Below are 16,348 nucleotides of genomic sequence, written 5' to 3' on the forward strand. Positions count from 1 at the left end.
CGCTCCCAAACCTAAATTCACTACTCCGAGAAAGACCTCTTGAAGGCTATACCAAAAGTAGTCTACGAAAAATGTGTAGTGGACTTAGTCAAGTGCCGGTAAAATAGTTTTGCATTTAATGGCACTTATTTTGTTAATAAAAAAAAATAAAATTAATATTAATTGACTGTTTTGAGTCCACTTTCGTTTCTATTAATAATGTGTTCGTTAAGATTTAAAAATCTTGTGTGTATTTTTATTTAAATATTTATTTTTATTATAAAAATTTCCAAGTGTAATTTAGTCTCTTCTCCATTTGTCTCTACAAATTTTTTAGTAATGCACGTTTTCATATAGGTATTCATAACATCACTTTTCTTTACTCAATTTACTAATTGGTTCTTCTGGATCACTCTAGGCGTTACCGATTATATATGAATAATATTACAGCATTATTATACGGAATTAAATAGAGCTCAATTGCTTACTAAGATTCCTGAAGGTAAAATCAGGTCTGACTTCATTTTCTGTCCCACCTCTTCGTCAGATTTTTTACTTAATTACTTCATCAAGATTTTTTTTTATTATTTCATATTAGATAGATATTGCTAAAAATATATTAACAATATTATTATCTGGATATAAATTGAGCTCAAATGGTTACTAAGAAAATGAATTCAGTTCTGATTTCATTTCTGACCCACCGCTTCGTCAGATTTTTTTATTATTTGATATATCAATCAGTGTTAATAATATGTGGACAATATTATTTTAGGAGTTTTTCTTTTATTAAATTTTTTATCTATATCTTTTAAGCATCTTTTTTCCAATAGCATATGTATATAATCTGTTAAACAGCCTTTCTGAATTCTAATAGCGGTTCTAGTCAGAGTAGTTTGTAGATGATTTTGTTGAACGCAAGTGGATTGAAATTTTCTTATATTTTTGCTGCGGTAACTGTTTCTTTCAGTTTAGTTATATAAAATAAGATAAAACTTCTTTTTTTTCTTTGCTTGCTGAAACCTGAGTTAGTGTCTAAAACACTTTTACTCAGTAATCTGTGACCACTTGGTTGATTCCATGTAACAAAAGCTCCGCTGAATTAAATAATGAGTTATTCAGGTGAATTTAAAGAAATATAGTTTGCAGCCCGGTATATTTTCCTGACAAAAAATATATTACATTTGATTAAAGAGATTGCAATTTTAAATTAATGAAAGCATCTACAAAACCAAACCAGTTCAACGCTGGTTCTTTGACATACTTTTGTATACTCTCGACTGTTAAGTCCTTGTGTATATCTTTATTTCTAATGTACAATAAAGCTTTAAGTTTACATCTCAGTACAATGTATTCTAAAAAGTTTGCAGTTTTCTAATGGTGGCTTGAGCAGCTCTGGTTTTAGGGCATGCAGAGTTATATTACAAGCAGAGTTATATTGACAAATATATTCTTTAGTGAAGTGTGTCTTCTGTCAAAAGTTAGAACAAAGTATTTTGCGTTGCCTTCCATTCTTTTCCAAATTTATTGATTTTTATTTTCTTTGGATTTTACTTTTTAGGAGTTGTAATGAACATTGCCTTGATCTTCTCAGCATTCCATTATTTTCCCATTTTATTGACTTTTATTTTCTTTGGATTTTACTTTTTAGGAGTTGTAATGAACATTGCCTTGATCTTCTCAGCATTTACTAACCATTGAAATATATCTGATTAAGCGGATTCCAATTAATATGAGAGCAATATTCATTTTCTTAAGAACACGAATGATAATAATTCATCATTTATGTCTACATGATTTATTGATCTCAAAAGACAATATATTATAAATTAGTCGACCACATTTTTTAAAAGAGAGCCAGTACTTTCTGCATCTAGCACTGGCTCATAATTTTTAAGTTTTATTTATATATAGCGTTCCCAAATAAATAATCCTATAATAAATTATTTTGTTCGCATTAATAAATATAGATTAATATGAGTTCTAACGCTTCAAAGTTTAATCTTTCATTTGTTTATTTTCATTGCAATATTTATTTTCTGATGGAAAAATACAGCATTTGAGCATATTTTTAAATTCTAAGCTATGGACTATTTATTTATTCTGTATATTTAATATTGTTTTTCTGAATTTAGTACAAAAAAATATACTCGTACGTACTCATACCTGTATTCTCGGATATATAAAAATAACAAAAAAAAAAAAATATGTGAAAATTTAAAAATGTTCTTGTGCGATTTTCCTGCTCTCCCCCCTGTTGTAAATGCGTTGGTTGGCGTAAAGGATTAAAATGAGTGCATAAAACTGAAGTGTTTTTATCATCAATTTTTACTTAAAATAGCACATATTTTTTTAGGTGGCTTATACTTATATAGGAATTAGGTCCTGCATAAAAATATCGCGTGTGCAAAAATTTTAAAACACAATTTGAAAGAATTTTTTTCTGTTTTTATGTTTTTCACGATTATTTAGCACCATACTTAATGCTCAATGATGTGTATATTTGTGTGTTTGTATATTTATCAAAGTATATTACTTAGATACTTACACAAAAAAAAAAACGAAATAAAATTTCTGTTTAATTCTAGCAAATCCTCTTAAGCTTCTAAATTTTCAATGAACGTTAAACTTTTTTAAACAAGGTTAGTTGTAGTCTCATAAAACGCACAAAATAGCATATAAGAATATAATAGAGAAGTAATAATACGACAAAAAATGCACAAACTATCAAAAAAATTGTCCTGATAAGATACGCGACAATGCAAATCTGCAGCGTCTGAACGCGCTCCTCTGAAACTGTGCAATGCAATCAAATAGCAGTAGAACCGCTCTAAGTGCACAATCATCGGGTACACCATCGGCATCAACGATCTCGTCATCCGGAAAGGTGAGTGCTAGCTTTAATGTATACAAATATTATAATAAATTATAATATTATTTATAAACTAAGTATATTAGAGTTTATAAAAGAAATACGTGAAAAATTTTGTACAACATATCGTATGAGTAACGTTATTTGATGGCTGATGAGAATAATGTATTAACGCTTTTCTGACACATTTTTAAGATAGATTTTTTACTTAATTTATATCTTGAATTAGGTATCTCTCAATAAAAATAAAACTAATTTACAATCAAGTTATCATTAAAAAATATATATAACGAAAAAACAAAGATGTGATGTGTTTACAATATAGTTTTTGAACAGTCTTTTTGGAGCTGATTTTATTTTCGTAATATAAGACAAACAGAACTAATGCATCCTTTAAAAAATGAAAGACACAAAATTTTATTTACGAATGTTTTAAAAACTTCCAGAATAAGTATTATCTATTATCTGTACCAGTAAGACACATTAACACAAAGGACCGATAGTAGGCCTAAGTATATCTCAGGGTTGCTGGTAACATATAATCTAAGATACAATAATATTCTTAAATTACTTACAACCTATTTTCTGTACCTATTTACTGTACTAGTACAATACAATAACACACAGGACCGATAGTAGGCCTAAGTGTGTCCTCGGGATCTCTAACCTAAGATAACCTAAGATACAAAAATATTCTTATATTACTCACAATTTATTTACTATATCTATTTACTGTACCAGTAAGATACAATAGCACAGTGAACCAATAGGCTTGAGTGGATTCTCAGGAGAACTGGAGTAAACTAAGACACAATAATATTATTATATTACACACAATTATAGAATATTGTCTTTAATGTCAATATTTGTAAATAACATAAATTATTTTCATAGATACCAGTTATCTTGAAACTGACGCTATTTCAATAGAATAGATGTTAGATTTTTAAGATATGCAAAATTATTATCAATTTTTATTTAGTAAGATTACGATACCAATATCTGAGATAATTATCTGAATACTTTTCAGGAAGTAGACTGATTGCCTTAATAAGCTCATTTGTCTTTGCCCGAGATATCGCTGTGTCCAGGAACTCATGTAAAACAGATACTGAAAGGTCTAGTTAGCTTATTAAGAGAAAACCACTATGGTTGAACTCTTAAGGATGTGGTTGTATCGCCTACTAGAGATTTAGTTGCAACTAGGGTGTCCAAAAAGATTTTGATATTCATATCTTCTTTCTTAGAACACACTTTGCTGGATAGTGAATCACCATTACTTCTGCCTGAAAGACACTGCAATGGTTCGGTAGTCAAAGACCCAGTTTATTAGAAAATATATCATTGCTAATTCGTTCATCTATATTTATATCTTGTTGCTTAGAACATACAATGCTAGATAGTAAATCACCATTACTTCTGCCGAAAAGGCATTGCAATGGTTTGGTAGTCGAAAAACCAGTTTATTCGAAAATATGCCACTGACGATTCTTTCAACTATTTTAGCGTCGCCAGTATAAATCTCTACCGTATTAATAGAAATCACTTTATCTAATTTTTATTACTAGGTATATGAAAGTTTAACTTTATATTGAGGTTTGAATTAGAGCAAATGTAGTACTTTAAAACAGGGACTAACAAATCCTCATTCGGTATGAAAGTGTGTCTATTGTCAATTACAATCCAGCAGGAAAGAACACTGAGTCAGGTTGCAACTAAATTCGCTTGTTTTAAATAATATGCATTTTTAAGACTTGATTTATTTTTTTTACTTCTTGACGATTCTTCCAACTATTTTAGAGTCTCCAGTGTAAATGTCTACTATGTTAACATAAATCACTTTATCTAATTTTCCTTATTAGACATAAAGAAGTTTAACTTTAGATTAAGGTTTGGTTTAGAGCAAATGTAGTACTTTAGGGACTAACAAATCCTGATTCAATACAAAAGCGTGTTCTATATAAATTACAAATCATCGGGAAAGAGCACTGAGTTTGATGGCAACCAATTTAGCTTGAGTTTATTTACTTATAATTTACTTATGATTTATAGCAAATTTTATTATATACAAATTATATTAGAGTATTTATGATGAGTTCAATTTATTATAAATTTTCGACATATAAATTCATAAATGATTTTATAAACTAATAAACAACATGTCTTATATATTTTGAATTATTAGTACAAATTTGATAATTGCACAGAAATCTTTAGTCTTTACAGACATTTAATGCTTACATTGCTGTTATATACATATCTACGACTGGTGTTGACAATGGTACATAATTCCTCTGACATTCAAAAATGATTACAGAATATTATTTCCTGGGCTGCTTGTTACGCAGAGAAATAACGTAACCTGTACGCTTTGTTTGTTCCTTTGTTTCTTCGCCTTCTATTGTTTCATTGCAGACTATTCCCATAAGCACTACTGCAGCAGAGCATACTTCATATTTTACATGTTTGACACATGCATGTATGCGCACACAGTGCTATGTTATACATCTGTACATATAACATAAATATGTAAACTTGCAGATATGCAACTGGAATACGAAAGAAATAGAATAATATGACATATTTGTCTTTACAAAGCGTTGGCAAGTGCCAAACTTGCACTTTCCTTAAGGTATTTATTTCAATGCCTAAATGTATAGACCTAAAATTTCAATTTGTCTGTGTGTGTGTGTGTGTGTGTCTGTCACACAAATACATATTTACACTTTAAAGTATGTAGTTTCGTATCAATATAAATGTGGTCCTTTTAAGGTAGTGACTACTATATATATTTTTATCTTTTAACAGTAGTAGCGGCAATAGTAGTAGCAGTACTAAAGCATTTTTTTAAGATCGATGTGTCTGATTTGCTGTCCTGAATAAACCCAAGTGAACCACAACTTTTCAAACCTGACCCAAAGACCATAAAACGTATTTGTACTTTAGTTTCTTTTTTTTTTTTTGTTCTATTTTTTTGCCTTTTTTCTACTATTCTAAGTTATTTTTTCCATTTGCATTAGATATTATAATATTTTATTTTATTTTTTGCTCTTCAATGCGGTTATTGTGTGGCTGAATTGAATTTTTGTGATAAGCATGAAAGTAAAATAAAATAGAAAAATTTTTATAGAATAATGGAAAAAAATCAGGAAATGCCGCTTTTGTGATCAAGTGTTGCGCATAAAATTTATTTTCTACATTTTTAAAATTTTTTCTTTATTTCCTTTATTTTCAATTATTTTATTTTTTACTTTTTTATTTTTTTTCTATATTACGTATATATTTTTTCTTTTTAAATTTCATATTACGCACTTGCTTGCGTCATTTGTGAGAATACGGGAAACCCCAATTATTTGCACTAAACTATCCTGATATACTATAATAATTTGTGTAAGTGATGATGGCAATGCGTGTTTGTGCCTCTGTTGGGGGATATGTAAATTACAGTCTACATACATACGTATGGATGCGTGTGTGTGTATATGTATGGGCGTGGGGACAAGTATTTTAATAGAGAATTTTTCAAAGTAGATGAAGACAACTTGAACCTTTGGTGTTGAGAGTTTAAGTAAAGTTTCTGTGACCCTTTTTAAAATGTCAGGAAAAAGTACAATAGTAGAGCTAAAACAAGTGCAAATGCAAGGGAAAAGGAAATGGCAGTAATCTGTGCTTTTATCAAGCACAAAAATTGTGGGAGTATTCATAAAATATGCCTCAATTTAGTTAACATTTTTCTTTTTTTTTACTATTTATTTTAGATTTGGAGTATTGCTTAATTAAATATAAAAAAATTTTGTTTGCCATTTTTCATATATCAGAGAAAGTTTTATATTTTGAAAGTTATATCATTTACTATATATTATATCATATATTGTGGAAGTTAAAGTATGTTAAAACTAATGAAATAAATGGGTTTTGTGATAAATGAGGAAAAAACAAAGTATTTTCTGGCAACTAACAAATTTTTTAAGTATCTTGGGACCCAAGTCACTATGGACAGCTATAAGTTCGAATTAAAGTGTAAGACTTTGTAGTAAAAAGTAAAAATGATGTCAGTTCAGAGATTCAACAAAGTATCATTCTTGTAAACACATCTTTGGGTTAAGTTGGCAATTGAGAAAAAAAGCAGTCTCTCGATATTAAAACTCACGATCTACTAGTCTGTTATCCGGCCTATTCAGTTGTATGGTGCAGCGGAATATAGTAATAATCAACAGTGATATAAAGGCGTTATAAGCATTTTAGAGATAAATTCTTCTAAAGAACTATGGCCCTTTATGTGTGGACAACGAGTATCGAATTAGTTGGTATAATAAGCTGTATAAGCTATACCATAAAACTACAGCGACTTTACTGGCTTCACCATACTGTATGAATGGAAGATATTGCGTCGGCTAGAAAAGTGTTTGGTTCAGTATCCGTTGGTGAAAAATTCTTTAGAAAACATCTGTATCTTAAGTAGAAGGACCATATGACCAACAAAATATCAACGCTTTATGTTTGATGCACTTTTGCACACTCTCGACTCTAAAGTTTTCGGGTAAATCTTCATTTCTGATATATCATAGAACTTTTAACATACATCTTAATACAACATTCTGATAAATTTAAAGGTTTCTAATGGTGGATAGAGCAGTATTGCCTTAAGCAAGTAGTTTAGGTCTTTAGTACCTGTTAATAAAGCAGATTTCTAATAACTTTATTAATTTATTTTTATATTAATGGTTTAATAATATGTATTCTGAACTAAACGCTTATTTTAACCTTATACCTATTTTAAAGCGAAGTGTGATGATGGGTAGGGCTAATCATGGCAGCGATCATGGGTGGGGCTAGCTTATCTTTTTCTTAAAACTTATTTTACGCATAGTTGCATTTGAAATTTCCCTTAATTTCGGTTTTCGTTTCAACGAAATCAAGGCTATTTTCCTTAATTTCGCTCTAACCTTGAAACTGATTTTTGTATGGACGAAACAACTTAATTTCCCAGAAATGGAGACGAAATTAAGATGTTTGCAAAATTAAGGTGTGTCTGAACATAGTATAAATCATGAATACTTTTCATGCGCTTAAACAACTTCATTAGCGACCTAAATGAAGTGAACTGCTTTAATGAGAGCAATGGGAACATACTATAAGTATTATGTTACTATAAGTTTTTTTTGTATTCCTATAAGATCACATTCAACACACACAATAAAATTTAGAAAGAGATTTTGTTATGATGTAGAAGCTTTTTGTACGGATGTTACTATGTAAATAATCTCCAGTCCCAAGGCAAAATGTTTTTTTTTTATTACTTTAATAATTTCAATTTTAAATTTCAGTTTTCCTGAAATTATGAATTTTGTTTAAAAAACTTTATTCTTTAAAAATTGTGCTAAAGTTAACATATTTCCTTGACAATAATCTATGCAGGAGTAAGAAATCATAATCGAGTTTTTAGTGGTCATGTGTGTCTATATGAAGAAAAATCAAGTTAAATCAGAATTCTAGTGCTATTTACAAAATATTGTATGCATATGTGTGTATGTCATTTTATTATATTCACGTATAATATAAGCGACAACAATAACAACAACAACTCTATGCTTTTACACCGTTTGGGGAAGCATTTAATATGCAAAGTTTTTCATTAATTCTTTGTTTTTTTTGTTTTTTGTTTTTTTTTGTATTATTTTATTGTTGTTGTTTCTGCTGTGATTGTTAGATTTGCATCGTAAAATTTTTGCTATTCTCTACGTGCAAACTAACAGAGTATCAGACACTCAAACTCTCATACATTGGACAACAATTTTGTATGTATATTGGTGTGTTCGCTTATTAGTATATATTATATGTGTTTATATGTGTTCTCCGCCTCATTATTGTCATCATGATGACATTTTTATGATGCTATGCTGCGTTTATACGCTAAATTCTTTTTGTCATTGTTTTTGTTGTTTTTATTGCTGTAGGTTGCTGCTACTGCTCGTTGTCTGTTAGTTCTTAGCTGTTAGCTGTTGGCTGTTGGCCGTTAGCGTTGGTTGCATATAAAAACGAGCCCAAGCATAAGCACAAGCACAAGCACGAGTTGACTGATTTTGGTTATGAGCAACGTTGCTTTTGTTTGTAGTGGATGGACTTAGTTTTTGAGTGTTGTCCTTTTACTGTTAATGTAGCTGCATTTAATGCCAACTAAATTATGCACGAACAACGACACGAACACAAACGAATGAAATGAACAAAGTGTATACGTAAAACTCAAACTGCTTAGCACAAATAAGCTATCGCATGAAGGCCTTTGAGGTGCGTAAAAATCTGCAAATTCATAAAATCCTACACACTATTAGCAAAATGGTGGGTGTCTGAATCCGTCGAATGGAACTGTCCTTAATTGTACAGGGTGTTGTATTTAGTCTTTCTATATTTAATTTAGTTTTTATGTACGGTCGTAACTTCTGTGTAATGGTGAAGTTTACTTGCCTTACAGAAATAACGCATAAAAAAGACCTAATAAATAAAGGCAGAATTTAATGAAACTAAAATTAATCAGTTTGAGTTCATAAATACCAAAGTTAAAGTTATTGAGAAAGTAATTAAAATACTCCCCTTTTTTTCCAATTAATACAAATTATTTTACATGGAATTTATTTTTAGGTGCTATAAAAAAAGCTTTTAAAATTCGTAATTATGAATGAATTATGAATGACTTGCTAAAGTTACTACACTGAGTTTTTTTTTACTAATGCATTAAGCCAAGTTTCAAACCATACTTCAATGAATGCAACTAAATAATTCATTATCTTAATTCAATATAGCTTTTGTTTAAGTAGATCATCCATTTCATAAACCAAAGAAGAGGAGAATACTCAATTTTTTATTTGGTTTCCATTTTTAGTGGTGTGAAGGATGGATGGCGCAAATGAATTGCAATTTTATTAAAACACAAATTCTTTAATTTAAAATTAAATTCCGTTTAGGCAAAAAATATTTTAGTTAAGAATAATAAAATACTTGCATTCTTAATTTATTAGGTTATAATGTAGTAGATGAAGCACAATTACTTTAAAAAATTATAAAATACAGTTATATTCTTTTATTAATGTATGAACATAACTGGATTCTAAGAACAGATCCAAACTGTCCATATATGATGACATGAAATTAGCTGACTTTCCATTTTTTTCCTTTAAAAGAAATTTTCCAACAATATTTTTATCAAGAAACGAATGGAAAAGAAGAGACTTTAAGGCAAACTGTGAGGTATCAATTTTGACAGATGGCGCTGGATAGAAGCAAACATTTTCGGGCTTCCTTAGGATATAATCCACTCCCTTGGGCTACCTAATGGGTTACGTTTTCTCAAGCTGAAGTTACAGCTATTAGAGTGGCATGTCGGCTAATTGTAAGTCACATCAAAGACATATGTAGTGTTACTATTTTTATTGACAATCACACTGTTCAATTCTTCATCCAAAAATTAAAGCTATTTAAAGAATGTAGAAAGGCTATTGACGAACTAAATCAGCTAGCAGGTAATGTTCTTATCTGATTTCCTGTAAATAAGATTATTGAAGGGAATGAAAAGCGATTTGGTCGGCATTAGCACTTTTCTAGCTGTCACCCTTGGGGTTCCGACTTATGTTTCTCTGGTGACCGTTTAAAGAAGTACTTACTTCAATTTTATTTAGCTTACCAATAATAAATTAAAGACACTTAGCTTACCAGATCTTGGAAATTCATAAAAAGGAACCGCGTAAGTACTGCAAGTCTTACTATAGTTCTCTCTGGACACAGGTTTATAGGAACCTACGAAAAAAGAGGCAATTAAACATTTTCACTCTTAAGGTCTAGGTCTGGTCTCCAAAGGAAAAAGGTTTTCAGGAAAGTATTTTATAGATGGTATGTTAGACTATTTCACGGTAAGGTTTGAAAAATCTGTTAAATTATTTAAATTCATCGGGATGGGTTAGTATTTTTTTATTTTTTAAGGTTTCTTGCGGGAAATGTGTTAGTAAAACGGCGACGAATCGTTAATTTTGGTCAACGGAAAGATTTCTGTTGCAACCAACCAACTATGAAAAAGTGTTACATAACTAAATTTATTATAAGGTAATTGAAATTATCTTAAAATAAACAGTTAAAAAAACTTTTAAATTTTTATTTTTTTATTGCAAAACACTTTATAGTTTTATTTTAATGATTTATTTATTTAATCTCATCAAATAAAGTTAAGTTTTGATTTAAGTTTTAACTAACTGTAATGAAAAAAGAAATAGTGATATTATGTTTCTTAGTGTGTCTAAAAGAATTATTTATTTTTAATTTTTTATATATATAATATAAATATAAATTTGTTTTGTAGCGTATGTATTTTTAAACAGTTTTTTATTTTGATATATGTTAAAGTCAAATATGTAAGTAAATTAGTAAGAGGTATGCTTAACAGACAGTCATTTGATGAAAGGTCATGGCATGTTTTTTATGTTTTTTGTTCTTATATTGGTCATCACCAAATGGTAGAGAGAGTGGTTAGAGAGAGTGTCATGTCACATTTGTCAATTTCGTATCCTTACTATAATTTTGGTGTGTTTTTTTTGGTACGTAGATATAAAGAGTAATTATTTTGTAAGAATTTATATCTAGGTATAAAAAAAAACACACCAAAATTATATAAATTATATATATAATATATATTATATATATATATACATTATATAAATATATATATATATACAAACATATACACATTTACTATTAATAGGTTTTTACATTTATTACTGATTATTTTTCAGTTTTCAAAAATAATCACTCATACGCAACGATGTACCTTTTTATTAAAATAAAAGAGAGCTTCTTATATGTAGTGACGTTTACGTACTATCACTTTGAACAAATATAATAATATTGTGTTAATATTTAATTACCATTAATTCAATATTTCTACTTACTTAAAAATTGGAATTTAAGTGTGTTTTGATTAATTTATAAAAAAGATGATTCTGTAAATTGTATCAATTATTTCGAGTTCTGTGTCTTATATATCTCATAGGTTCTGTTATACGAAGTATGTGAAAAATTTAAATCATTAACCAATCAAGTCAATCAAGTGTGGTTTCAGACCTGAGACATTCACAAAAGATCCATTATTTACTGGTCGTCAAATTCTGGAGAAAATCCAAGAAAAACAAATTAACACAGACCATTTATTTGTCGTTTTCAAAATCATTTTTGACAATACGTTTAGAATAATTCTTCATGCCACTACATATGAAATTGATATACCTATATAAAATGACGTTCAGGAACAACACTAGTTTCGTTAGAATTGTGAAAAACCTCATCCGAGCCATTTAATATTATAGTCTCTCCGAATATATCAAACTACATGAACTGCACTCAAATAATTTAAGTCAAATATGCTGGTTACTGTTATTTAAGACATTTTTAATGTTAAAAAATCAAATTAAATTTGTTAAGTCAACAATATAAACATTTTAGTATTTGTTATTATATTTATCAAAAGTATATAATATCATTAAATTCTTAAAAATAAATTAAATGAATCTGTTAAATTCATGCTAAAATTGCAATGCTTGTGGCTTTAATGAAATATGAAATTCTATTCTATAATTAAAACTATTTTCAGTAAAATAAATTACACACGTACATAACATATGCTTTATATATATAGTATATATGGTATAATATATTTTATAACTTTCATAACTTTCAATTAAATTTCAAAAGCATTTATTTATTCAAAAAACTTTAAGTATTTCTCAAACTTATTTTGTATAAATAATACCAGAATTGGTGTTGTTGTTGTTGTTGCTGTTGTTGTTTTTTAAATGTAATTAAAAGTAGTGCGAGTGAATGCATGAATTACAAAAAATAAATAAAGCAATTTAACATGAAACATAAAATCCATTACATTATTAAAAACAAATGTCAGTTGCCGTTCTACTTCAAGTCATTACAGCTGTTATTGTAGCTGTTATTGTTGCTGTTATTGTAGCTGTTGTTGTTGGTGTTGTTGCTGTTTTTGGTGCTGCCGTTATCATTGTGTTGTCGTTGTTATTTTACTTAATTGAAGACTAATAAAATACACTTCATATATATGAAATTTATGTGTAGGCCACAACACACGTACATGTAAAGAATATACGAGTGTAAAAGAATTCTGCAAAAATATATGCCTACATATGCACGTATTTTATGGCAAATAAATCTTAAAATGTTAATGCGTGTGCATATAGTATACGTATGCGTGGTGGCATTGTGTGTGAGTTTGTGTGTAAGTTTTTGTCTGTAAGATTTTGCACTGAGATGTGCTCAAGTGAAAAAAAGTGGCATTAAAAAGGACAAAATCCGTATAAAGTTTGGGTGAAGTATGTTAGTATATAAATTAAATTGCATATATCTTTCACTTTGGTTTCAGTTTTATTTGACTAATCAGAAATTCCTCAGTTACGAAAACTTTCCCTTTTGTCTTTAAGGATGCGACGATACAATTACCCGTATGTATGCATAGGAATAAACAGTGAATGATTCCTTGAAATTTCAATAAAGTTGAGTTTTAAAAAGCACTTTTAAAACTTTATCTAAAAATCAGAATAAAAAAGAAAAGAATCTGTTTTTGATTGTTTTCGATTTTGTTGATTCTCTTGATATTGTAGTTTGCGATATTTTACTATGTGTGTCCTTAAAGTAAACCAATTTTATTTGTTTGTGTAATACTCTTAGTTTGCCGTGCACACATTGTTTGCATTTGGGTGTGAATACTGTAAATCTGTAAATCTAGAGAAGTAACATTCCAACAGACATATAGACAAATGGAAAAAAATGCTTCACGTTTGTTGTATGTTTTTTTGTTTTCAATATAAAATGATTTTTTTGTTTTGTTTTGTATCTCCAAAAACAAATGTGGACCACACCATGTAGCCTCTTACTCACTATGTTAATTCATATCCTTCAGATGTGCTAGTGCGCATGTGAAATCTACAAAAATTCGAACATTTTTTCTTACTCACATTTATTGAGAAGTGTGTTTAGCATTTCTACACATTTTTTTTACTCTGCTTTGTTATCAGCATTTTGGTCCATGCGGCAGCAGAATTGTGGAAGCTATTTTGTTTACTAACCTAACAGACCTAAGACATACATAGACCCACACAGCGCAAACAATTTCTATGTTAGCATGTCTTTTTGTTATTAATCATTTGAAGTTACGCTATGCGTTTATTTATGCTTGTATGGCCTCCATTTTGAAGGTAAAAAAATATAAAAAAAATATGTGTTAAGGAACAGGATAATGTGTTAGTAATTCTTTAATATCCTTATTCAGTTATTTTTTTCGTTAAAATAGTACATTAAAATAATAAAGCATAAAATAATTAATTAATTAAATTAAGTTAAAAATAATAAATTATATGCATTATTGATCAGGTAGCAGTGGTATCTGAACTTTAATAATTTGATAAATAAAATTTTAAAAAATTATAAATTAATTTTTAGATTTTTATTTTTAAATGAGCGTAACACAAATTATTTAACAAATTTATTAATTATTTAAACTCCTTATTTAGTAATTTTATTATTAAATATTATTAGTAATGTAGTTTTAAAAAATTATAAAATAATTTTTAGATTTATTTTTTTCTTGAAAAAAATAATAAATAATTGAACAAGCTTAGTCATTTTAATATTATATAATATAACAAATATGATAATGTAATTAAAAAAAAATGTAAATTAAATCTATTTATTATTTGAAAAAAATAATAAACAAATTTAATAATAAATTATCACATAATATTAATAATATGACAGACTACTAAATTAACTGACTACTAAATTGACCGACTATTCAGCAAATTGCAAGAAAAGACAAGACGCAAACCATCGAAATGTGACAACAAGATGATACTAGACTGATACCTAATATAATCACCTGGCTCAAACGAAAATCGAGAGATACAAATTACTATCTCACTCAGATACTGACCGGACATGTATATTTTTGCAAGTACTTTAACCGCACGGAAAATGCGAATCTATCCAATTGAGTTTATGGCGATGGAGACTGAGCACACCGTCTTTTACTGTAATAGATGGCTCACATTTAGAGAAAAGATAATAGCACAGATTGAACCAATAAATTTCGAAAATATAGTGGAAAAGATAGTGGCAAACGATAGAGTTATATGTGTATTCAATTCCCCAAAGTGAAGAAATAAGATCTAGAAAGCAGAATCAGAAACTGGACTCATAAATATTGCAGACACCATGAAAATGCGGTGAAAAAATTTAGGTTTGAACACAGATTGAAAATCACAAGAGCATGGTTTAAATCGTTATAAAAGAGACACTCCGAGAAGTAATGCGAAAGCAGTCCCGAAGGGGGATGTTTTAGACCGAATCGAGCACACACCATTGCGGCGACGGTTGGTTTAACTGTGTATAAAGAATTTCACCTCCTCACTACAAAAAAAAAAAAACAAAACAAAAAATATGATAATGCAGTTTTAAATAATTATAAATTAATTTATTTTTCTTCGTAAAAAGAATAATAAACAAATATATTATACTAGCTGACCCGGCGAACGTTGTTTCCCCTTGCAATTAATTTTCCTGGCGTTCGTTGCGTTGCTCTTGACTTTCATTAGCACGTGTAATTGTATCCTGGTTTCTTACATCTTCATTGTTTTCTGCCGATCTATTTAACCGACGGTTCTGGAGTAATTGTGAATTCCGAGTCCGTCGACCAATATTTCCTCCTCGTCCACGAAGACGTGGCATTGTCTTTTGTACGATATTTATATCTTTATATATATAATTCTTCTTTTTTGTGTGTTGAATTTTTGAATTCGCTGGATTTACCAGGAATACCACCACATAACTTAAGATTAAAAATTGGCTCACCTATAATTATGCTGCGGAATTTAAATGCACTTAAGCTATGCAACGTCAGTTTTACCATTCATTTTAGAGATTTTAAAGTTTTTAAACAAATCAAAGTAAGCATGAATAAATTTTAAATTTTTAATATAAATGTATATGGATACCAAAAAATAAAAAATTGATTAAAAAGACATTATCCAGTGGGCCAAATTGTGAATCTAAACCTTCCTTGAATCCACTTGAACACACACAAAAAATTTCATCAAAATCGGTTCAGCCCTTTAGGAGGAGTTCACTGTCAACACACGTACAGAAGAATTATATATATAAGATATAATATATTTACAAATATATATAAATGTAATATTAATAATATGAAAATTTAATTTAAAAACAAATTGATTTAATTTTTGGAATTATTTATTATTTGAAAAAAAATAATAAACAAATAATGGAACAAATTTAGTAATCATTTAATATCGAGTTATATCCTTGGTGCTTGCAGTATCTAACCCTTATTCAAGAATTAATAAATATAAGAAATAATTCCAAGACCACTGATAATGGGTATTTGGTAATACTCAAAACAGCTGAATGATAAATCAAAAATTC

General features: G+C 28.7%; 1 protein-coding gene across 1 annotated transcript in view; it reads left to right on the forward strand.

Moving 5' to 3' along the window:
- Window positions 1-2,626: 2,626 nt before the first annotated feature.
- LOC119669765 overlaps window positions 2,627-16,348 on the forward strand; it is a gene marked incomplete at its 3' end in the record, with an annotated part of 106,321 nt that continues 92,599 nt past the window's right edge. The window contains 1 exon segment of the mRNA XM_038079783.1: window positions 2,627-2,866. Coding sequence (XP_037935711.1) covers window positions 2,783-2,866 — 84 coding nt within the window.

Source organism: Teleopsis dalmanni, chromosome 1, assembly GCF_002237135.1.
Source record: "Teleopsis dalmanni isolate 2A chromosome 1, ASM223713v2, whole genome shotgun sequence".
NCBI classification, from domain to species: Eukaryota; Metazoa; Arthropoda; class Insecta; order Diptera; family Diopsidae; genus Teleopsis; species Teleopsis dalmanni.